Source organism: Mesoplodon densirostris, chromosome 3 (genome assembly GCF_025265405.1).
Source record: "Mesoplodon densirostris isolate mMesDen1 chromosome 3, mMesDen1 primary haplotype, whole genome shotgun sequence".
NCBI classification, from domain to species: Eukaryota; Metazoa; Chordata; class Mammalia; order Artiodactyla; family Ziphiidae; genus Mesoplodon; species Mesoplodon densirostris.
Window position 1 is genome coordinate 29,312,764 of NC_082663.1, and position 22,787 is coordinate 29,335,550.

A 22,787-nucleotide genomic window follows, 5' to 3' on the forward strand; every position below is an offset into this window, starting at 1 on the left:
GTTAAACATGAGTGTGTGTGTGTGTGTGTGTGTGTGTGCATAAAAGAATGAAGCAGGAAGTAGGGATAAAAGGGGTGGGGGAGGAACTGGAATTTTAAGTGGTGAGGTCAGGAAAGGTCTCATCCAGAAGACTGTGTTTCGGTGGCCTCCGAGGGAGGTAAGAGGGCAAGCTGGGTGGTTATCTTAGAGGAGGAGTAGGGTCCAGGCCAAGCAAAGAGTAATTTGCCAGGGCCCTGGGGTGGGAGCCTGCTGGTCTAGTAGGGCTGCCTCTAAGCCCCTCTTCCATAGAAACTCAATAGGCCCATTCGGTGGTAGCGGGTATAGCATTAAAATTTCCTAAAGTAATCTGGCCACAGAAACGTCAGAGAGTCTCGTGTTGTTGTAATGTCCTGTGAAGGGAGCGTGAAAAGATGCTACTTTGCTAGTGTGTTGTTTTTATAACCCTTTTCCTTCTTCCATGTAAGAACTTGGGACATCTGAACTCCAGGTAGTTTCCATACAGAGCTGGCGCACATCTGGGGGAGGGAGAAACGAGAGGTGGAAGTGGGGTTTCGTCGGGTGTTTGGTGTGCTCCCTGCTGGCTCGCTGGCTGCCTTTGCTGGGTTCCTGGGCCAGTGGCAGTCGTGGCCTGGTGTGACTGTTATGGACGTGGGGCGTCTGGCACCCGTGCTGACAGCTGAAAGCAGAACTTCCAAGGCGCATACCAGGAGTCCACCGCAAGCTTCTAGCCCAGAGCTTGATTGTACCCCAAGAGGACAGCAGCTGGCATGGGCTCTGAATGTCATCCAGGGGGGCAGGATGCTCTGTGTTCTCCCCACTTTTGTCACACTGAACTTTGCAGAGAAGAAGTTGAGGCCTCATTCTCAAGAGTAACAATTCCGTCTTTGTTGGAGAACAATTTATTTCCTCATAGTTGTGTTGTCTTCATTACAGAGATAAGAGATTAAAAAAAAATTTTTTTTTAATCCATTTAGGACACAGTGCTTTGCACCTTGCAGCCAAGAACAGCCACCATGAATGCATCAAGAAGCTCCTTCAGGTAAAGTGGAACACCAGAAAATTATAAATGTGTCATTTTTAAAATTTGAAAGTAACCTTGTGGGTGAAGGAACAAACACATACACACATACTCCTTCAAATATTATCCCAGAACCTGGGTTTCCTAAGAAGCTTCATTATAACCAAGGAGAAGATTATTTCCATAGCAGTTGTGCTGGTAGAGAAGGGGATCCTAATAAAAATTTGGAGTGTCTTCCTGGGATCCAGCCCTTTTCTCCGCTTTCTTCAGCTCTTTTTTTCTTATTGGAAGAACTTGTACCCTTTACATAGTCAGCTTGAAAAAGATTTTTCATGCTGTTCGAGATCCTTAGAATACAGGATCTCCAGTATCCTAGTATTTATTCTCTCTCAATCATTAGTAGAATGCAGCTTTTCTCGATAAGCAAAATTTCAACCACTGTTTCCTTGTATGTAACTTGATGAGCCTTTAGTTCTTAGTCTTTGTTCAGGTTCTTGGTTTTATTCTTCTTTATAATTTTAGGTCAACTCCCTGGTTTGATAACCTTGCCAGGAAGTTTATAATGATTGCTTAGGGTGACTTCCGTATATCTTTAAAGATGAATATTTCATGAAATCCCAATAGCAGTTTGTACAGTAACTTCCAGCTGTTGCCAGTCAAAATGCAAGCTGGCTGTTTTCAGGAACAGCACAGAGCAATAAAATATGTGTTTGGAGTAATGTCTGTTCTCTTGAGCTGTTGTCTTGGCCTTCCTGAGCATCGTTTGGGACCCAGCATCTTGCTTTAATTTGGCTTTGCAATTCTAATGCAGCAACATGGGCACATTCTTCAACTTGTCCTGGTCTGCTGATCACACAGCTTCTTGTCTTGCATTACCTGATGCAAGCTACCACCAATGCCAGCAATGCTTAACCTTAACAGGTCTTTGAAGTGAAATTCAAGAAACGTAGATCAACATCTGTGATGATGATGATGATGATTTTTATTCTGGGGTCCTCTCTATAAAGACAGTTACAATAGAACTTTTCTTCCCTGCCTCCACACCCATGGTCTTAACCTTAAATTTTTGTTTAACTTATTTGTATTTTAAATCTCCATTCCCATCCTGGCTTGGCTATCCAGACTTTGCATCTGGCTCTGATTTGAAGGAAGAATGAACTTGACAAGCTGGAAATCCTCATGGGCAAGGACCAGATATTCTAGCCTCTAATGTAATTTTATATCTGGTTATGCAAATGGATTGGTTTTCCCCTGGAATCTTTGAAGCCTTTAAACGGTTCCTTGTGCTGTTCTAAAATTAGGCCAAAACATGGTAAGCTGTAACGTGATCTCTATTCTTCTCACCACTGCAGGGCAGACAGACATTTCCACCATTGCCTGCTCTCTGCAAATTGTCTGAATTCTGCTCCTCTTTCTGGATAGTGGTTAAAACTGGAGGCTTTGACGGCCTCCTCATGGGCTGCTTACCTTGGGTCCTGCACCCCTCTGGTAACGGCTTCACTCCTCGTCTGGGCCACCCACGCCCTCCGTGATGGGGCCACTGCCATCTCGTGCCTCCCTGCACCCTGCGCCCTCTCTCTCCGGCCTTTTGCTCTTACTATCTGTCTGCTGGAGAGACTTCCCTTCTCCAGCGGCTGCCATTTCAAAGTTCCACCTCCTTAAGGCGATGGGCACAAAGAGAGCCTTGTGAGAGTCGTCACGTGAACTCTCCCCCACTCTCTCTTGTAGCAAGTGGTCCCTGGGCACCATGCACCCTGTCAAGCAGTGAGTGTTGACTCACAGAGCAGCCCCTATCCTGCTGGAGCTTGCCATCTGGTAAATGAAGACAGAAACACACATGCCCGATTGCACATCACTGAGAAGAAAACTAACAGAGTGCTGTGAGAGGGGAGTGAGGGGGCATGTTCAGGAAGGCCCCGGGGAGGAGGTGATATTTAAGCTGAGAACTCAGCGGTGCAGAAAGCCAAGGGGAGAGCATTCCAAGCAGACGGAACAGCAAGTACAAAAGGCCTGAGGTAGGAAAGTCACTCACTAGCCGGGGAGGAAAGAAAGCCAGTGGGTGGGCTGGGGGCAAAGCGAATGAGGAGCAGAAAGAAGGGCCCAGGGGGCTTCCCTGGTGGTCCAGTGGTTGAGACTCTGCGCTTCCACTGCAGGGGGCGTGGAGGCCACCAAAAAAAAAAAAAAAGGGCCCAGGCTGTAGCCTTGTGTGTCACGATGGGCAGACAGTGATTCCTCAAAGTACAGTGTGGAACTGTGGAGGACTTTGAAGTAAAGAGCAACACTGACGGTTTAGAAGTTCACTCTGTTTGTATAGAGAATCGACTAAAGAACTGAGGACGGCCAGGTGGCCGTCAGGGCTGTGCAGGTGAGCAGCTGTTGGCTCAGACCAGGTGGTGACAATGGAGAAAGAGAGGAGAGTAGATCGGGGTGTGTTTTGGGGACAGGATTGACAGGACGTGGTGGTAGGTTAGACGTGGCAGGAGGAAGAGAAGAAATCAAGGATGACTCAGTGGTTTCTGGCTCAGTGACTAGACCGATGATCGTGCTGTTGACAGAGGCAGGGACGGCTCGGATCAGGCTGCGTGGCGGGGAGGGGCAACCAGAAGTGTTGGCTGTGCTGCGTTTGAGACATCAGGCGGAAATGTGAAATAGGCTGTGGGTTGTCAAGCTGGGGGCTCAGAGATGCCATCTGCTGTGTACAGATGTGAACACTGGCTGGAGCCCAGCCTGTCTGGCTTTGAATCCTGGCTCTGCCACTTACTGTGACCCGAGCAAATTACTAACTTCTTTGTACCTCAGTTTCCTCATCTGTAAATGGGGGTAATAACAGTATCTAACTAGGATTGTCAAGAGCCTTAAAACAATTATTTGAATAGTACCTGGCACATACTAATAGCCAATACTTACACAGTAGTGTTGTCACTGTTAAGATATACACTCGGGAAGCATTGGCTTCTAGATGGGATTTCGAGCTATGGGTGTGGATGAGATTACCGAGGGAGAGGGCTTAGAGAAAGAACATCCAGGAGCCCGCAGTTTTATGTTTGGCCAAAGGGGCAGGCGTGGCCAGAGCAGTGGGGGGAAAACCAAGATCGGATGGGCCAGGCAGGGCTCTAGGGGCTGAGAGGAGAGAGTGTTTGGAGAAGAGGGAGCGGATTGCCGGGGAGAGGTTGGTGAGAGGGGGGGCAAGCATGTTTGCCGTCGTTGGAAACACGACGGTGGCTGGCCACTTGCATCAGGGCCATCCCTGTGGAGTCTTGAGGGCAGACGCCCAACTGCAGTGAGTCCAGGAATAAGTGGGAGACGAGGCAACATGGCTTGTGTGGGACAGTTCTTAACAGGAAGTTGGTTTTGTGACGGCGGATAGAGAATTAGGGCAGGAAATGGGGGGAAAGGTGGGATCAAGATGAGAAATCCTAGAGCATGTTTGTTAGCTGGTGGGGATGATCTGTTGGCGACAGAGTTGATGCAAGAGAGGGGAGACGGTCAAAGCAGCCAAGAGGTGACGGTTCACCTGTGTCGTGATTACTTGGAGATGAGTCTCCCTCCCCATGAGATCCTGGGCCCCTGGAGCACAACAGTTGGGACTTATTCATGTTCATTATACTTTTCTTAGGAAGTTGCGTCATACCTTGCAGGAAAAGGATGAACTGAATTTTTATTATACGTATTTATTGCTTTTTGTCTTACAGTCTAAATGCCCAGCCGAAAGTATCGACAGCTCTGGGAAAACAGCTTTACATTATGCAGGTAATTTTCATTCTCTTACTTGTCTTCTTCTGCCCTGAGGAACAGTAAGTGTTCGTTTTCCTTATTTAAGCCATTAACCTTGCCATTGTTACTCCTGATGCCGTTTTCTGTGGTCATTCCTAGACATCATTCCCATTTTCCTCAGTTTGCAAAGCGTGTAGGGTTTTACGGAGGAATACAGCTAGAATTCGTCAGTCGCCTGCCAAACAACTAGTAAAACTTGTCCTGGTTATTGTATTTTAATTAACGTGAGGTTCTTGTTTAAGAGATATTCATGAGCATTTGTAGATTTCAGGTAATGTGTGGTACAGATTTTTTTTTTACTTGGGGATCAAAAGGAACATCAATCAGTTTTATTTATCAACATTTGGTTTTACTATCTGTCACACAGTTTCCAGTGACGAAACATTGGTACTGAAGTCCAGGATGGTGAGATTTGCAAATTTCTTTTAGTGCTAGTTGTGGAAAAGCTAAGTCCCACGAAAAGCTAAACCAAAGGTTTGCCTAAAGGCAACAACTGGCAAGCACTGCCTTTAGGTCTGGATGACGCTGAAATTAAACAGTAATTTAAAACACCACTTACTTAACCATTCTGACATCATTTCTCTTCAATGCAACGTATGCAAGCTGGGTGGAAGGTGAACTTTTCCTTCATAGAAGTGTTTGATGCCCCTGGCTGTGAGAGTAGCTTTGTGATTGGCTGTGGTTTCTGTGTCTTCCTTCTCTCAGCGGCACAGGGCTGCCTTCAAGCTGTGCAGGTTCTTTGCGAGCACAAAAGCCCCATAAACCTCAAGGATTTGGTAAGTACCAGGTGACCACTAGAGGTGCAGATGGACACTGGTGTCTAGAGCACCATGGGCTACTTCTGGGAGTCACGAAGACCTTAGAGACCCAAGCATCTGGTAAAAGTCTGTTGCTTTCTGACCTAGATCCTCTTGTGCAAAACAGATTTAAGTATTATCCCCGTTGGTCCTTAAACCGTTAATAAAACGTTTTGCAGCATGCACTTCCTGTGTTTGTTTCTAAGGATAGACACATGGCTTACCATCAACCTAAATACTAATAAGGCTTAATTTCTTGATTTTTATAAATTAAAAATAAGTCTAAATAGAAGTTCTATTATTTTCTTTTTGCACCCCATATATTACCTTTGGTACTAGGGTTTTCCAATTTTAAAGACCACTTGTAGCCGACTTTGACCTTGCTGGGCTATTTTGAGAATAAACTGACATGTCTATTGCTCCTGATTATAGGGTTAAATTTCCTGCTGTAGCATGGGACTTGGCATGTGTAAGTTATTCCTGATGGGGACATTGCGAAGTGAGCATTTAGAATCTGTAAATAAATTCACGCTCCCTGAATCTCGGTACTTTATAACCAGAAAGTATTATAACTTCACAGAGATAATTTTCTAGAAATTCTGAAGTTCGACTTTGAGTGGATACTTAATCCTTAAGCAGCAATTGTATTTTTAAATATCCCCATGTTAAAATAACTGGATATATTGTAACTTTTTTTTTTCCTTTGCCTAAAATGACGGTCAACCCCATTTGTGGGGTATGTTCAAGGCAAGAGCAGAATAAGAGCCTCTCTTTCTGGTTTACATAATTTGAGTCCGACCCCACTTCAAACTAAGATTCTGGAAATCGTCACCTATAAATTCTTCTAGTATTTTTTTTCATTCGTTTCATACTGTAATGTTGAGATTCTTAATCCGTTTTACATAGTTTGTATGAGTTGGGATCTAAATTCTTTTTTCTAAAGGAATTGCCAATTGTTATAACATATTAAACAAATCATTCTTTCCATCAGTCCCTTTATCTAGTCATGTGTCAGTAATGAACAAATAAACTCTTAACGTATGTTTCGATACCTAGTAAGGTTATGAAAGGGTATGCTTTCTGAGAAGACGGTGGTGGCATGGCAGGATACTAGGATATGTGTAGTTCACTCAGAAGAAACTGCTTAGAGAGCAGTGCGACCTACTAATGCCATATGGAACAGCCCTTCATTTCTCCAGAACCATGGAGAACCATTTCTCAATAAACATGGTATACTTGCCTCGAGCCTTTACATACTTTGCATCCCACTGTCTCTCACATCATAGTCAGGCGACAAGCAGCCTGAGAGACTGACTCCTGAGGAAAAGCCCACAGTCAGTGGGATTCCAAAACAAGGGTAGTGTTAGGGGGCAGACTACTTTGATGGGTCACATGTAAGACCAGCAGGACAAGTCAGGAATAAATGTAGAAGGAATAAGGACCTTTGCAGTCCCGGCATTTGGCATCTAAATTAAAATCTTAATCTGAATTTGTCTCCTAGGATGGGACTATACCACTGCTTCTTGCAGTACAAAATGGCCACAGTGAGGTCTGTCGCTTTCTCCTGGATCATGGAGCAGATGTAAATTCCAGAGACAAAAATGGAAGGTACCACAGAATTAGAAAGCATGTTATTTCAGTGATATCCACATTCGGAGAAGCTTTCAAAATATCACAGCTGTATTTTGGATCATTTGTTTTAAAGCAGTTTTAATTTCTTTCTTTTACTGATTTCTGCCTTTTTGGATAATTAAGAATCTGTTTTGACTTAAAAAGTATTTTCCCCAGACCTCTGGGAGCATCATTGCTGACTGTGTCTGTGATGAGATTATTAAATGCTAAAATGAATAGGCCGTTTCCTTTGCCTTTTCATGCAAAATAAAAGTAAACATATTGGTTGTTTTTTCAAAACAGTCTTAAAATGTTATAGGTTCTTTAAAAAACTTGATTTGAAGAAAAGGCAAGATTTGTGCCAATCGTATTAAATTTCATCATATTTAGAAGATTATGTCTATGTTATTTGACCTAATATTTAATGTTCTGATTTAATCTGAAGTTTTATAAAACAGCAACCCAATTTTATTTTTGATAGCATTCCATTTTGAATTTCCTAGAAAATTAAGTGTAGTACAGGTTTAACTGCACTTAGTCTTCTTTCCTCTGTTTTTAAGACAAATGAAATGATTTCCTAGCAAAAAGTTTTCACATTTTGTGTACTAATTTTGTGTCTCCTCATTCTTTAGAACTGCTCTCATGCTGGCCTGTGAGATTGGCAGCTCTAACATTGTGGAAGCCTTAATTAAAAAGGGTGCAGACCTAAACCTTGTAGATTCTCTTGGACACAATGCCTTACATTATTCCAAACTCTCAGAAAATGCAGGAATTCAAAGCCTTCTATTATCAAAAATCTCTCAGGATGCTGGTATGTGAAAGAAAATAGCCAGTGTTGTTTTAAATTTATCCACTCCATTTTCCCCGAAGGTTAAAGGAATTTGTGCAATATATTTTATTATTCTTTTAAATATATTTCTGGAGAAAAGTAGTGTTGAATATTGTGTATGTTGTGTGTATGGGTGTGTATGGGTGTGTGTGTGTGTGTGTGTGTGTGTGTGTGTGTGTGTGTGTGTGTGTGTGTGTTTATATACCCTGCCACCCAAAGTGGATATGAGTCATGGTTCTTATAGGTTTTTTTTTTTCCCTCACTTTTCTTCTATAGATTTAAAGACACCAACAAAACCAAAGCAGGTATTTATCTTTGGGGATGGAGATTCTTTTTCATCATTGCCTGTGGGAGTTCGAACATGTTCTAATTAAACCACTCTGTGGTCCATTAGGAAAGTGATAAAGACTATGCTGAAACTACTTAAGGAGTAAAATATCTTTGGAATAAATGATTCATTGTAAGGTGGTAAATATTTTCTTAATGATTTACCCTATTTCCAAAGCATGTAACTTTAAACTTGCTACTTATATATTCATCTTTTTCTGAAATATACTAATATTTCCTACTGGTGTGAAAAGGTTTGATGTGATTTTAACTCTGAGAACAACAGTATTTTAACTTCTTGTAATATCACAGGAATTATAGAACTCTGTCCATAGCCATGTTAGTTAATGAAAGTAAGAGATTTAGCATTTTCTTTTATTTTAATTAGAGCTTTTCTAAAATGTCATTCATTTTACACAGATAGCAATTGAGAAGTTTACCCTGTTACTTTGGAGTTTTTCCTAAAAACGTAGTCACTACTGTTTATTAATGAGATATATATTTGGCTGTTTTATTTATTTATACATCTATGTTCTTGAAAAAATTATCATAATCAGCAAATACTTGATACTGAATTTATTTTGTACCAATTGTGTTATATTTATCCATAACCTTCAGAGATGAGGTTCTCCCTTTTTTCCCATATTTATGGTCATTCCTTGGTATCATCTGCAGAAGCTCAAGTCCCTTATATAAAATAGTGTGATACAGTTGGCTCTCTGTATCTGCAATTCTGGGATATGCAGATGGTTGAATTTGGATGTGAAACCTGTGGATATGGAGGGTCAACTGTATATTCTTTAAGAAAAGGACTGGAAGTAATGAAAAGGTCGGGGAAATACCACTGCTTTGCATTAAGATGGAAGCTAGACTATGAATGTATTCTGGGTTCTAAGTTGTGGTAAACAACCCCTTATTCTCTACTTTCCCAGTTCTCCATACCAACTTAATCTGGTTTTGTCTTGTGATTTTTATTTTCTTGCTTTAAAGCATGGGCTGCTAGAAGAAAACTTGGAGCATGCATATTACTTATTTTTATGTTGGTAGCAGATTTCAGATCTTGATAAAGTAAGAAATGCATGAACTGTTGAGGTTTTTCTCATTTGTTTGATGAAGCTATTTACTCAGACTTTACTAACCTAACTAACCCACCTCCATTCTTTGGACTGTGACAACTTTCAGCATGATCAAGTCTCTAAAATAAGCTCAGAGAGAAGTGGAACTCCAAAAAAACGCAAAGCTCCACCACCTCCTATCAGTCCTACCCAGGTAAAAATAAAAGAAAACCAACAATGAACAAACATATAACAACAAAGCCATAATTTTGTCATTTTGTGTTTAGGCCAAAAAGTACTGTTTTAAAATTGACCCTTAAATGCACATTTGAAATTTTCTGTAGTGGTTTTAAATTACAAATAGTGGTATGAAGAATTTTGATTATTAGTATGGAAATAATGTTGATTCTTATTTCAAAACTGAAGAATTGAACAGTATCTTTTTTAAAAGCCTCAAAATTCTTAAAATCTATGACAGGAACTTTTTCCCCAAGATAATGAGCTCAGTCTATTTTCAGAGCTCGTATTAACAGCTCTAGTAAAGTGGGGGAGAATGTGTAGCTGGTGAGGCGTTAGTTGAAAATGAATTTTAGTTGGTTTATTAAATGTTGTTAAAATAGATTTGCCTTTCCTATTACACTTAAGGTTGACTAATATTAAAAAAAACAGCTTTCATTTCTGAGCTTATAGTGATTACTGAATAGAGGAGGAAGCTTGAATATCTATGAAATGGTAAATAAAAACAGGCCAGGGTTTGTTATTAAAAGAATCATAGGCCATAAAAAGAATCCATATCAAATATTTGAGCAGAATCTCTCATCCAGTAAGTAATGTTAAATACGTTAGCATATTCATTAATAATATTCTCAATCTGCAATAGAAGTTTTATAAATTTTTAACGTTAATTCTAGTGAATATAGGAGTGAAATTCCGTAGTTAATTCTACTGGGCAAACTTTCAAAAAGTATTTGAGATAGCTGAATTACACTGAAAATATGTTACCCTTGAATTAACTGAAACTAAGGATAATTATTGTTAGATTTATTTGTATTGGTTAAATAGGCTAATTCTTTGGCACTGTAGAAGACTGAAAAATGACTCTTTATTGATGGTTTTCATTTTGTTTTTTTAGTTGAGTGATGTGTCTTCCCCAAGATCAATAACTTCAACACCACTTTCAGGAAAGGAATCAGTATTTTTTGCTGAACCACCCTTCAAGGTATTTCCTTTCTGTGTCCAACTTATTATTGAATTTTAAGATACATAATAGATTTGATTTAAGTTACACAGCATTGGGCAAAACAGAATATATTTCTCAGTCATTGGTTCAAACCTTTTCATCATAAAGCACCCTTTGATTATTTTTCCTAGCATGGGCTCCATACAAAAAGAGTAGCATGAATCAATTATATTTGTTAGCTAATATTTAATTTTCTTCATTAAAAAAGGACAAAGATAAGACTTTAAGATCACCAGTCATCTTACCAAATTGAGTTGCTATAATACTAATCAAAAAGAAAGAAATGGTTATTCTCTGCTGTCTTACTAAGAAGTAATTGTATATTTTTAATTAAACTTTTTACTGACTATAAAAGTAATATGTATTTATTTTAGAATTTTAGAAAATCCATTAGGTCTTATTCCACCTAATTCTCTAGACTTGTGGTTGGAAAGTATTTTAAGGAATGGGAGGGTATTTCAATTTAATATCTGTTTACCTAACAATCACTAGGAAATTGTACTTGGAAAGAAAGTAAAATTTATAATTGTTAAAATGAAATTTCAATGGCATCATTGTTTATTCTTTTCTCCCTTCTAAGAATTACTAAAAATGAATTTTCTTTTAACTTGGATGCACATTGATGTGGAAAAGATTCTATCCACCTATCACTTCCCTTGCTTTAACTAGATTTTATTAAAATACAAGGCAAGGAAAGGAAGTTATGCTCTTATAATTACCACCCTAGTATCTTCTAATATGATTATGGCTCAAAGGAGGCAATGCGTTCCAAAGAATAATATCACAAATTATGTCTTTCAGAAATAGAGTGTAAAAAGACTTTTATTTCTTTAAAAAAATCACAAAATGATAAAAAAGGACACAATTTAGAATAGCTAAAGTTTAAAAAGATTAAAAATACAAATTGTTGGTGATGATGTGGAAGAGTTAGAACTCTCATACTCTGTTGGTAGGATGTAAAATGGTACAACTACTTTGGAAAACCATTTGACAGTTTCTTGAAAAGTTCAACATACCTAACATACGATCTAGCCATTCACTCATAGATATTAACCCAAGAGAAATTAAAATATATGTCTCAAAAAATCATATACACAAATGTTTATAGCATCTTTATTCAAATATCCCCAAACTAGAAATGATCCAAATGTCCTCCAACAAATGAATGGATAAAGATAATGAGATACATACATGTAATGAAATATTACTCAGCCATAAAAGAGAATGAAGTGCTGGCCAAGCAGCATGATGGATGCATCTGAAAACCATCATGCTGAATGAAAGAAGCCAGGTTCAAAGAAATTCATCCCCTATGACATTCCATTTATAGGAATTCTAGAAAATGCAAAAAGGAGAGTAGTGGTTGCCTGGGAATGGCAGGGATTGGCTGTGATGAGGCATGAGGAAACTTTTAGGGGTAATGGGAATATTCTGAATCTTGATTATAGTGGTGGTTCCTTGGGTGTGTATCTGTCAAAACTCCTCAAATTGTAAGCTTCCAATGGATGTAGTTTATTGTACTATATATATATAGTACAAAATATAGCCTTTTTTATGATAAGCACTTGCCAAAAATGAGCCACTTCATTTTTAGCATTTGAGCCTTTACAAAAGCCCCTTTGCTGAACAATTCTCTCTCTTATCATGGTCTGTGGCTCATCTAGATAAAACATGGCAATTTCTGGCAAGTGACTGTATTTTGTTTTGGAATGAGAATCTGGCTTTGAAGGTAAAGAATTTTTCCAATATATTAATGGACAGAGATATTCAGGGATACAAGTTTAGAGGAAATCTTTAGGGGATTGTCAGTCCACAGCCATAAGAATTTTTATTCTCTTATAAAATTACCTTTATTTTCTGTGACAGGTCTCATTTACTACCATTTCCCTTAAAAATAATTAATAATAATATATTAATAGTTAATTTGTGAAATGATAAAGCTGAAAAGTGCTTCTAATATATTTTAATATATTACCCAGATAAGTAAAACTTCTATTTGACTCTGTCATGAAAGTAGTATTCACCATCTCAAGCTTTAGCACGTAGCCCACTAAGTTAGCTATTATGTAATTTTATTATAATCTTCAAAGATATTTGTAATATACTTACTGAAATTTCTGAAAAATATTTTGAGAATATACCCTCTGGAACCTCTAAGTAAAAATTGCACCTCGGGAGATAACTGTCACTTTTATTGTATTTTTAAATATCTTCTTTCCTGGAGATTCTCTGTTTTTCTAGTAGGATAGCACCAACTTGTATAAACTCAAGGAGGAAAATTTGCTTGATTCTTTTGTAGAGTGTTCCATTCAGGAATATTCTTTTAAGTCATTTTTGTGTTCCAGCAGGCTGAGATCAGTTCTATACGGGAAAACAAAGACAGACTAAGTGACAGTACTACGGGTAAGATGAAGGGGCATTTTTGTTCCCTTGACCGATCTCTATTTCATGTTCCTTTAAGAGAGCAAAGGCCAAGCAGGGGTACCCTGTCTGGGGAAGTCGGAGAACCCAGGGTGCCACCCTAAGGCTGCCAACAGTGCACAGCCTGGTACTCTCTACTTCAGGGGGCTTTCACCTAGATTAAGGAGTCCCTGAGCTTGGGACTTGTGAAATATATCTCTGTTTTCATCTGTTCCTAATTTAGCATTAGTACTTCCTTCAATTATGAATATAGGCAATAAGCCCCAGTGGTATTAGCAGATCAGTGATTCTGACACCAAGAAAATTCACAGATAATATCATATCACCTCACTGTTATTACAGATACCTTGAAAGATCATTTACAGTATCTCTGCTAGAAATTATGGCAGTTATTAGACCTGCTTCCATATCTTGTTATTTGGTGTGTTACAAAGAAGGTCGCCAATTACTGTAAACTGTACATTCTATTTTTTTTAACATCTTTATTGGAGCATAATTGCTTTACAATGGTGTGTCAGTTTCTGCTTTATAACAAAGTGAATCAGCTATACATATACATATATCCCCATATCCCCTCCCTCTTGCATCTCCCTCCCACCCTCCCTATCCCACCCCTCTAGGTGGACACAGAGCACCGAGCTGATCTCCCTGTGCTATGCAGCTGCTTCCCACTAGCTATCTATTTTACGTTTGGTAGTGTATATATGTCCATGCCACTCTCTCTCTTCGTCCCAGCTTATTTCATGCATTTTAAAACATCGTTTTGAGATGAGGTCCATAGGCTGTAAGCTGCCAGCTAGCGGCCCTCCTTACAACTGAGCAGCAGGTTATTTCTCGAGGGGAGAGCCAACTGAACACCTCCACGGCTGCCACAATCTAACTTTTCTACTTTTGATTTTTAAAAGACACATACAAAGAGTGTTAATGAAATCACACACTATCATATTGTCTTCACCAAGACACGGTTTAATTCATTGTATCGAGTCCATCCTGTTGCTTTATCCTCTAAGAATGTAGGATGGTATATGCAGAATCAATTTGAAATGTAGAGTAGATTACTTCAAAGGCCCCTTTTTGCTGCAGCATTCAGTTTCTTAGTCTGTTATGTATTTCATATGTGTTTGGAGCCCTTAACTTACAGAATTTAGAAATATTAAGAAATATTCCTGGCAGAGAACAATGTTAATATAACTGAACAGTTGTTACATTGTATACTTTAAAAGCCATCCATCATGGCTTAGAAGTAATTTTTGTTGCTTAGAATTACCCTCATGCTCCCAATCCCCTGGTTCATTCCAAGCTGACCAGACTCTTTGTCAAGAACACTCATAAAGCTGTGGTTTAGGCACCAGACATGATTAGTAAGCATTTCTATGAAGAAATGTCATTTTGTATCCTTCCAAATTAAGATTAAAGTTTTCATCCTTGCATTAAATGGCTTGAGAAAATTTTTAAATAACAGTAGAAATTTGGATCAGTGCTATTCAGAGTGTGGTCTCTAAACTGTTGCCAGTCTAAAATAACTAAGGAGTTTAGAGCAGAAAGTCATCCAGCCAAGCACACTGTTTTGTCCACCTGAAAATTTTTTTTTTCCGTAGGAAGACTTTCTGGATGAAGGAAGCAGTACACTGAGTGACATTCTGGAGGACGTTTCTTGTTTTGTCTCAATGAGAACTTTGAGTAGCATAGCTTTAAATGTTATTTCAGCATGATAATCAGTAGAATCTCAAATAGTTCTGGTTTACCAACAGTGTTTACTGTGGGATGCAGAGAAGGCTGTTTCATGCTGGGGTGGTCAGAGAATGCTTTAAGGAAGAGGCAGAATTTGCCATGAGTCTTGAAGGATGCCTAAGAGTTATCTAGCCAAAGAGGTGCTACAAGGGCAGTCATGGATGAAGAATTAAAGAAGCAGCCTTGTGTTGAGAATATAGAGGATGTGATAGAAGCGTTGAATCTGATGAAAATGGGATACTAGAGAAAAACATCAGGAGTTATAAGCCTGAAAAAAAGTAGATTGGAGCCAGATCCTAGAGGCCTTAATCCAGATGAAGGAATTTGGAGGTTATTTTTAGCAGGAGAGCAATTAAAACACTTGAACCAAAGGAATGACCCTATCAAAGTATGTTTTAGGAAGATTAGTCTGACAGTGTTGTTGGTACAGGCTACATTTTCACTAGAGGAGAGAGAGAGAGATTTGTTAGGAAGCCATTTGTAGAGTTACCAAGTATGGTGATGAAGTTTGAACTAGAGTGATGGATGTGGGAATAAGAAGTGAACCAGATTCCAGAGATCTTTCTGAAAGGATTCACAGAATGGGATGCATTAGGCATGGGAGGAACAAAAAACAACCAAGGTGTGGCACTTGATTAAGTGAACGGAAAATGTGTGACCAAATCCATCAGTTTTCAGATGTGCTTATTTGTATCCAGGCACCTAGTATATGTGTTAGGGAAACGCCAGTAAGGAAACCCCAGTACCTGAGAATTGCTATCTATCCAGCTGCAGGGGGCTTTCATTCATAGTCTGGACTAGGAAGAAGAACTGGATTGGGCAGAAAGTGAGTTTGTAAGAGACCAGAGAAATAACAGTTTAATTTTTTAAATATTATTTGATATTTCCTGTCTCTTTTCCAAGGTGCTGATAGCTTATTAGATATAAGTTCTGAAGCTGACCAACAAGATCTTCTTGTCCTACTGCAAGCAAAAGTTGCTTCTCTTACCTTACACAATAAGGAATTACAAGATAAATTACAGGTAGGTAAATAGATTGCTAACACGGTCTATTCTGTAGGGTTCAAGCTATTGGGTTTTTCAGGGTTAGTCAGGTGATATTTTGTTTTAGACATCGACATTAGTTTCTTCTTTTTAAAATATAATTAGCCTTAAGCATTTTATAGTTTCAAATTATTTGTTTCTTGAGAGAGTTTATTCATTAACTATTTTTGTAAATTGGTAAATTATATATAATTATATACATAGTATGATATATATGACAATATATATACATATGTGTACACACACATATATATGATTAGTCAGTTATTCACTTAGTAAAGTTGATCATTTAGCAGATTTAAGAACTTGATAAGAAGTAGCTGTATTAAGCCCATTGTCCCTCTTGGCAACTACAATAATATGAGAAACAAAGGAAACATTTGAGTCAGAGGCTCTTCAGCCAAAACAAATCTCACATTTTTAAAGTGGCACACATAATCTGTCCTAAGAGAGCACAGAAGACGCTTAGAGTCATTAGCCGGACTCTCGCGTCCCAGACCGTAGTTTTTCACGGGGCGAGAGGACGCGTGCACAGCGATCCTGCCGCTCTGCCGCATGTAAGGTTTGGAATCGCTCTCTCGTTGCAGTTGCTTCCTCATCTAACCCCACCTTTGGTGCCACTTCATTCTTGCCTCTTTTTTCCAGGCCAAGACGCCCAGGGAGGCAGAAGCAGACCTGAGCTTTGACTTTTACCATTCTGCTGAAACTGACTTGGCCCCATCCCCGGGCAAACCTAGTGAAACGCCTCCCCCAGACTCCAAACCGTCTCCATCTGTCTTAACACATTCCTTGAGTAAATCCACTATCGACAGCGATGTCAGGATCCAGCAACTACAGGAGATGTTACACGACTTGCAGAAGAAATTGGAGAGCTCTGAAGCAGAGAGGAAAGAGCTGCAGGCCGAGCTCCAGGCCAGAAGGACAGAGCCGGTGTGCTTAAACAACTCGGAGATTTCAGAGAACGGCTCCGACCTCAGCCAGAAACTTAAGGAAACTCAGAGCAAGTACGAGGAAGCTATGAAAGAAGTCCTGAGTGTGCAGAAGCAGATGAAACTGGGCCTGGTCTCACCGGAAGGCACGGATACTGACTCAGGCCTCCGCGAGCTGAGGATCACCGAGGAGGAAGTAGACGTGCTAAAGCGGGATCTCCAGAACGCACTGGAAGAAAGTGAACGAAATAAAGGGAGAGTGAGAGAGTTGGAGGAAAAGCTGGTAGAGAGGGAGAAAGCGGTGGTTATGAAGCCACCTGGGGAAGAGTACGAGGAAATGAAAAGCTCATATTGCTCGGTGATTGAGAATATGAACAAGGAGAAGGCATTTTTGTTTGAGAAATACCAAGAGGCCCAAGAAGAAATCATGAAATTAAAAGATACACTGAAAAATCAGATGACCCAGGAGGCGGGTGATGAAGCTGGGGACATGAAAGAGGCCATGAACAGGATGATAGATGAACTCAACAAGCAGGTGAGTGAGCTGTCCCAGCTATACAAAGAGGCCCAGGCCGAGCTGGAGGACTACAGGAAGAGGAAATCTCTAGAAGACGTCACGGCTGAATATATCCATAAAGCAGAGCACGAGCAGCTGATGCAAGTGACCAACATATCCAGAGCGAAGGCTGAAGAGGCACTGTCTGAAATGAAGTCGCAGTATTCCAAAGTGCTGAATGAGCTGACCCAGCTCAAACAGTTGGTAGATGCACAGAGAGAGAACTCTGTGTCCATGGCGGAGCATCTGCAAGTGATAACCGCGCTGCGGACCACTGCCAAAGAGATGGAGGAACAAATAGGCAGTCTTAAAGAGCACCTCGCGAGCAAGGAAGGGGAGGTGGCAAAGCTGGAGAAACAACTCCTAGAGGAGAAGGCGGCCGTGACCGACGCGATGGTGCCCAGGTCTGCCTATGAGAAGCTCCAGTCGTCTTTGGAAAGCGAAGTGAGCGTGTTGGCCTCAAAATTAAAGGATTCCATGAAAGAGAAAGAGAAGGCCCATTCGGAGGTTGCCCAGATGAGAAGTGAGGTCTCACAAATGAAAAGGGAAAGGGAAAACATTCAGACTCTCTTGAAATCCAAAGAGCAGGAAGTAAATGAACTTCTGCAGAAATGCCAGGATGCTCAGGAGGAGCTTGCAGAAATGAAGAGAGATTCTGAAAGCTCTTCAAAACTGGAAGAGGATAAAGACAAGAAGGTTGGTGAGACTGTATTGCTGTTGAATTTCTAGCTAGTACGCTAGGACTTTCAACCTTCATTTACTGTGGTTAACATTTTTACCCTTTGTAAGCACTAACCTATTGTGAATGGTCAGAAGCTCCACACATGACTCCCTCTGTCCCCAAAGCCACATTAAGAATAGTAGGGTGGGCCTCCCTGGTGGCGCAGTGGTTGAGAGTCCGCCTGCCGATGCAGGGGACACGGGTTCGTCCCCCGGTCTGGGAAGATCCCACATGCCGCAGAGCGGCTGGGACTGTGAGCCATGGCCGCTGAGCCTGCACGTCCGGAGCCTGTGCTCCGCAACGGGAGAGGCCACAGCAGTGAGAGGCCCACGTACCGCAAACAAAACAAAACAAAAAAGAATAGTAGGGTGGACATTTATTTAAAAAAAAAAATACTCATCTTCTACTGCTTCCCTCATACCAAAGCATTTTCACATGTGTGGTACATGTTTTCCCTTTAGAAATTATTTTACAGAAGCCCTGCCAAGTGCCAGGGATCAGAAGTGAACCCACCAACTGAGAAGCATTTGTGACCCATCTTGAACTTCTACTGTTGGAATCCAGACAGATTCCTCTGTCATATGAAAACCCAATTACTCCCAGACTTGATATTGCTTCCCTAAACCGCACGAGCTTTCCTCTGAGTCAGTATAAAAACCCTCCCCGGGCCCCATTTTCAAAGGTGTACAGGATAATAAGGCAGGAAATGTGAGGGGCGGGTGATTCGAGATGGGCTGGGCCGGGAGGAAGGAGGAAAGTAAAGGGAAAAGTGGATGATGCTCCCGTGCCTGGATCTGCTCTGCATTCCCGGTCTCCTGGGTCAGATGTTCTGAACGGCATTCATTAGAGCATTTTTTATCTTTTATTCCTTCATTATAATGAATGTTTCAAAAAGAGCTCCTGAAGCCAAGAGACGGGGTGGAGGTGGGCGATGGTCTTCACTACGAGGCAAGATGCCCGAGCTACCAGGGTTTCTAAAACTTATTCCTGACTGCCCACGTCAGCAATATGGAGCAAGACCTAGCTGTCTCCAAATAAGGAATACCTGAAATCCTGTTTCTGATTTATTTTTTCAACCATCCCCCTTTTAAGGGTGAACGAAGGAAATCCATGTCACAGCTTTTGTTACCTTCAGGCCCCAAAACACAGTCTGTCATTCGGGGGCTCTTGTCTGCATGGAATGGCCTTAGAGGGCTTTGTTTGGTTTGCCTGATTTTATCTGTTTTTATCGGATTTTATGTTTCATTTTATGGCTTTTCTTTTAAAAATAACAAGGGATTGCTGCAGTCCCAGAGGCCAGGAGAGGCTGTGTTCCAGGTTGAGAAGTAGGTGGAGTCCTGCTTCTGCATCACGTTCTTGCCTAGTGATAGAGCTTTCCTTTCTCGCCAGATAAACGAGATGTCGAAGGAAGTCGCCAAGTTGAAGGAGGCCCTGAACAGCCTCTCGCAGCTCTCCTACGCCACGAGCTCGTCCAAGAGGCAGGGCCAGCAGCTGGAGGCGCTGCAGCAGCAGGTCAAGCAGCTGCAGCACCAGCTGGCTGTGAGTGGGCGTGTTTCTGCGGCCTGGCGGTGGGGGGGGGGGGGCCGGGAGGCAGACGGCACGCCAGGGGGAGCGGGGAGCCAGCGGGCAGATGCCCAGCCTGAAGGCGTGTTGCGCTTCAGCGAGCAGCTGACTACAGACTTCTGTGATGGAGGCCAGAGAGGGAGCGGATGGATTTCTCAGTCACTGCCTGCAGTGCGATGGGTAACACGTATCAGTGGGAAGGAAGGGAGGAGCCCACGGGACAGTGGGCGGAGGTTTCTTGTTCGCTCTTCCACTCGCTTTTTACCCTTTCTCCATTTTTCTGCCGTGGTAGTCGCTGTCTCTGGCAGCGGTGAGAGCTGTTTCTTATTAGGGGCCAGGATCTCTGGTAGTTGTATGTCTACATGTCTGAAGCTGCTTCTTGGCCTCTCTCCTGATTTCACCCAGGAAAGCCCTTTCATGTCTGTATTCGTTTCCGATGGCTACTGTAATAGAGCAACACGAACTTGGTTTGAAACAACATGAACTTATTACTACGGTTCTCGAGATCCATACGTCCGAAGAAACCAGTTTCGCAAAAGTAAAGTCAAGGTGTCAGCAGGGCTGGTTCCTTCTCGAGGCTCTAGGGGAGAATCCATTTCCTTGCCTCTTCCAGCTTCTAGAGTCTGCCTGGATTCTTTGGCTCGTGGCCCCTTTCTCCATCCCCAATGCATATGACTCCAGCCTCTGATTCCGTCCTCCCATCTCCTCCTTCACCTTTGACCTTCTTGCCTCCGTCTTATAGGACCCTGGTGGTTACATTTTAGATCCACCCAGATCATCAGGATAACCTTCCTTTCTATCTCAAGACCCTTAATCTGCAAGTCCCTTTGGCCTTATAGGTCACACTCCCAGGTTCTACGGATTAGGACGTGGGCATCTTTGGAGGGCTATTAGTCAGTCTATCACAATGTCTGTAAAGTTTTAGTTATTGAGGGTATGTTACATTTTCCACGTGAAGGTTAGTCTGTCCTGGACTGTCTCTAGCTTCCCTTTACAAACAGGACCTGGATTTTGTGATTTCTTCAGTACAGACTCAATACCGGTGAATTCAGGTTTCTACAGTCCTTACCCCAGCTGGCCACAAAGTATAAAACCGGCTTTTCTTGTGTCGCCAGCTCTAGTAGAGCAGTGGAGGAGTAGACAGGGAAGGAGAAGTTGCTCTTGACTGTGTTTTGCAGGTCATTTTTCTGATCAAGTGATTATCACAGACCTGTAGATAAAGTACTAATGATTTATACAGTCATTCTTACAGTTATTCTATAGGCGTTTAATGAGCTTTTATGTGTCAGTAATATACAAGGTGCTGATGATATAAAAATGAATAAGACACAGTCCCTGCCTTCATGGAACATATACTCAATATAATGGCTTACCATATATTCAGTGTAGTAAGCGTCCATTGATAGGTGCCCAACGTGCCGTGGGCATAGAGAGGCAATGTGCTCACCCAATCCGGGTGAGTCTCTGAAGGCTTCCTGCAGGAGGCAGTGCTTGTGCTGAACCTCAAAGAGGTGAGCAGGAGGCAGCAGGGACTGGGATGTGGCATTTGGATGGCCCGTGGTAGCCACGGCAACCACAGTTCCAGTGGAGGGCTGGAGGAGTATGGATGGCCGAGGCTGGCTGCTGCAGAAGTGACTAAGGAGCTAGGCGGCTGCCGGGGCTGAAGAGTCACAGCAGGAGGCAGGGGAAGCCTAAAGCAGGTTTGCTGCAAAGATGGGAGATGGTGGTGAGGGAGTGGGATGCTTTCAACTGAGATCTCAGAGGTAATGACTGAGGCGGCTCTGACCAGAAGAGCGGGTGGCTGGAAGGAGGGACAGGTCATGAAGCTGAGGTCGAGGGACTGAGAGGCCGGGGTGGTGGGTGGCTCATCCACGTGGATCCTGAAGTCAACCAAGTGATGACAGAAGCAGAACCGGAAAGGAAGACGGTGATCAGAAGACAAAGCTATAAATGATGGGAGTGGAGGCAACCAAGAGGTGGGAGGAAACGGCACAGAGAGAGCTACCAAGCGTACCTTCTACTGTCAGGAACTTCAAAGACTGAGGTTTCAAAGGGTTTCCTTGAATAGGAAGGACACCTCGTATCTGACACTGTTGGGGAGGAGGTGAGACTGGCTACTGATAGACTTCAGTAGATGTTTAAAGTGACCCATATACGATAGTCCCAATTTCCATCATGACGTAGACAGAAAGGCCTCTTCTTAGACGAGTTAAGAGCTGAGTTGAGATCCTTGAAAGAGTCACTAGGAGGAATTGGAATTATAGCTCAACAAGGAGAAATAAAATCATTAACAGCTATGCTGAGGGACCATTTGAGGTTGGTGCCGTCACCCTGTTCACCTCCTTGGTACGCTGACAGCTAAATCATTGAATTCCCCAGGGATTATACACCACTGGCTATATAGAAGGTGACCAATAACTCTCTTTAAAAGAATAATTTTTTAAATTAATAAATATTTGGTCACTGTATACGATAGAAAAGTTGGAAGATACAGAAGACTCTGGAAAAGCTACTATAAATTAAAACTGCCTATAATCCAACCACTCAGAGACAATAACTTTGCATTTGACAAAGTAAATAGTTCCTTGCACTGTTTACCTTGTGTGAATATATCTGTATTCTTTGCCTGAGTAGGTATATATATATTTAAACAAATTCGGGATTATCATATCTACTTTTTACATGAATTTTCTTCTAGGGTTGACATACCAAGATATGAAACAGGTAGTTTTTTTCCCTGAGAATATTGACAAGCATTCCAAACTACACAATACTCTGAGTCCACAGCAATTCTGAAAGCTTCCTGTGCTAGTTGGTGGAAGGAATCACTGGGGTAGCGTTTGGCCGCAGCTTTCTCCTAGTTTTTTTTGGTTTTTTTTAAAGGTCTCCTAAGCTCTTGAACAATGTCAAATTGTCTCTTTCTAGGAGTGCAAGAAACAACACCAGGAAGTGATATCAGTTTACAGAATGCACCTTCTGTACGCTGTGCAGGTACGGTGTCTGGGGATCCTAAAGAGATACCACAGCAGGTCTTGCCCAAATGCCCATCATGAAACTAGTAGAGCAGATGAGAATTTGAGAAGACAGCTCTTCACTGGAAGGCTTTTTAAAACACCTTCTGCTTTGCTTTGGATTTTGTGTTGGGAGCCCCATGCCCTGTTAACCAGGAGGA

At 41.6% G+C, this 22,787-nt stretch overlaps 1 protein-coding gene across 8 annotated transcripts in view; it reads left to right on the forward strand.

The window, feature by feature from the left end:
- RAI14 (retinoic acid induced 14) overlaps nucleotides 1–22,787 on the forward strand; it is a 151,068-nt gene that overhangs the window by 125,802 nt on the left and 2,479 nt on the right. For 5 of the 8 annotated variants that reach the window (XM_060092785.1, XM_060092782.1, XM_060092783.1 and 2 more), the window contains 13 exons: nucleotides 975–1,039; nucleotides 4,711–4,768; nucleotides 5,498–5,568; nucleotides 7,091–7,197; nucleotides 7,833–8,011; nucleotides 8,306–8,334; nucleotides 9,539–9,625; nucleotides 10,544–10,630; nucleotides 12,997–13,054; nucleotides 15,707–15,825; nucleotides 16,492–18,027; nucleotides 19,442–19,591; nucleotides 22,541–22,606. In XM_060092785.1, coding sequence (XP_059948768.1) covers nucleotides 975–1,039; nucleotides 4,711–4,768; nucleotides 5,498–5,568; nucleotides 7,091–7,197; nucleotides 7,833–8,011; nucleotides 8,306–8,334; nucleotides 9,539–9,625; nucleotides 10,544–10,630; nucleotides 12,997–13,054; nucleotides 15,707–15,825; nucleotides 16,492–18,027; nucleotides 19,442–19,591; nucleotides 22,541–22,606 — 2,612 coding nt within the window. The remainder of the gene's footprint in view (nucleotides 1–974; nucleotides 1,040–4,710; nucleotides 4,769–5,497; nucleotides 5,569–7,090; nucleotides 7,198–7,832; nucleotides 8,012–8,305; nucleotides 8,335–9,538; nucleotides 9,626–10,543; nucleotides 10,631–12,996; nucleotides 13,055–15,706; nucleotides 15,826–16,491; nucleotides 18,028–19,441; nucleotides 19,592–22,540; nucleotides 22,607–22,787) is intronic. The other 3 variants (XM_060092786.1, XM_060092787.1, XM_060092788.1) reach the window with 3 other exon arrangements.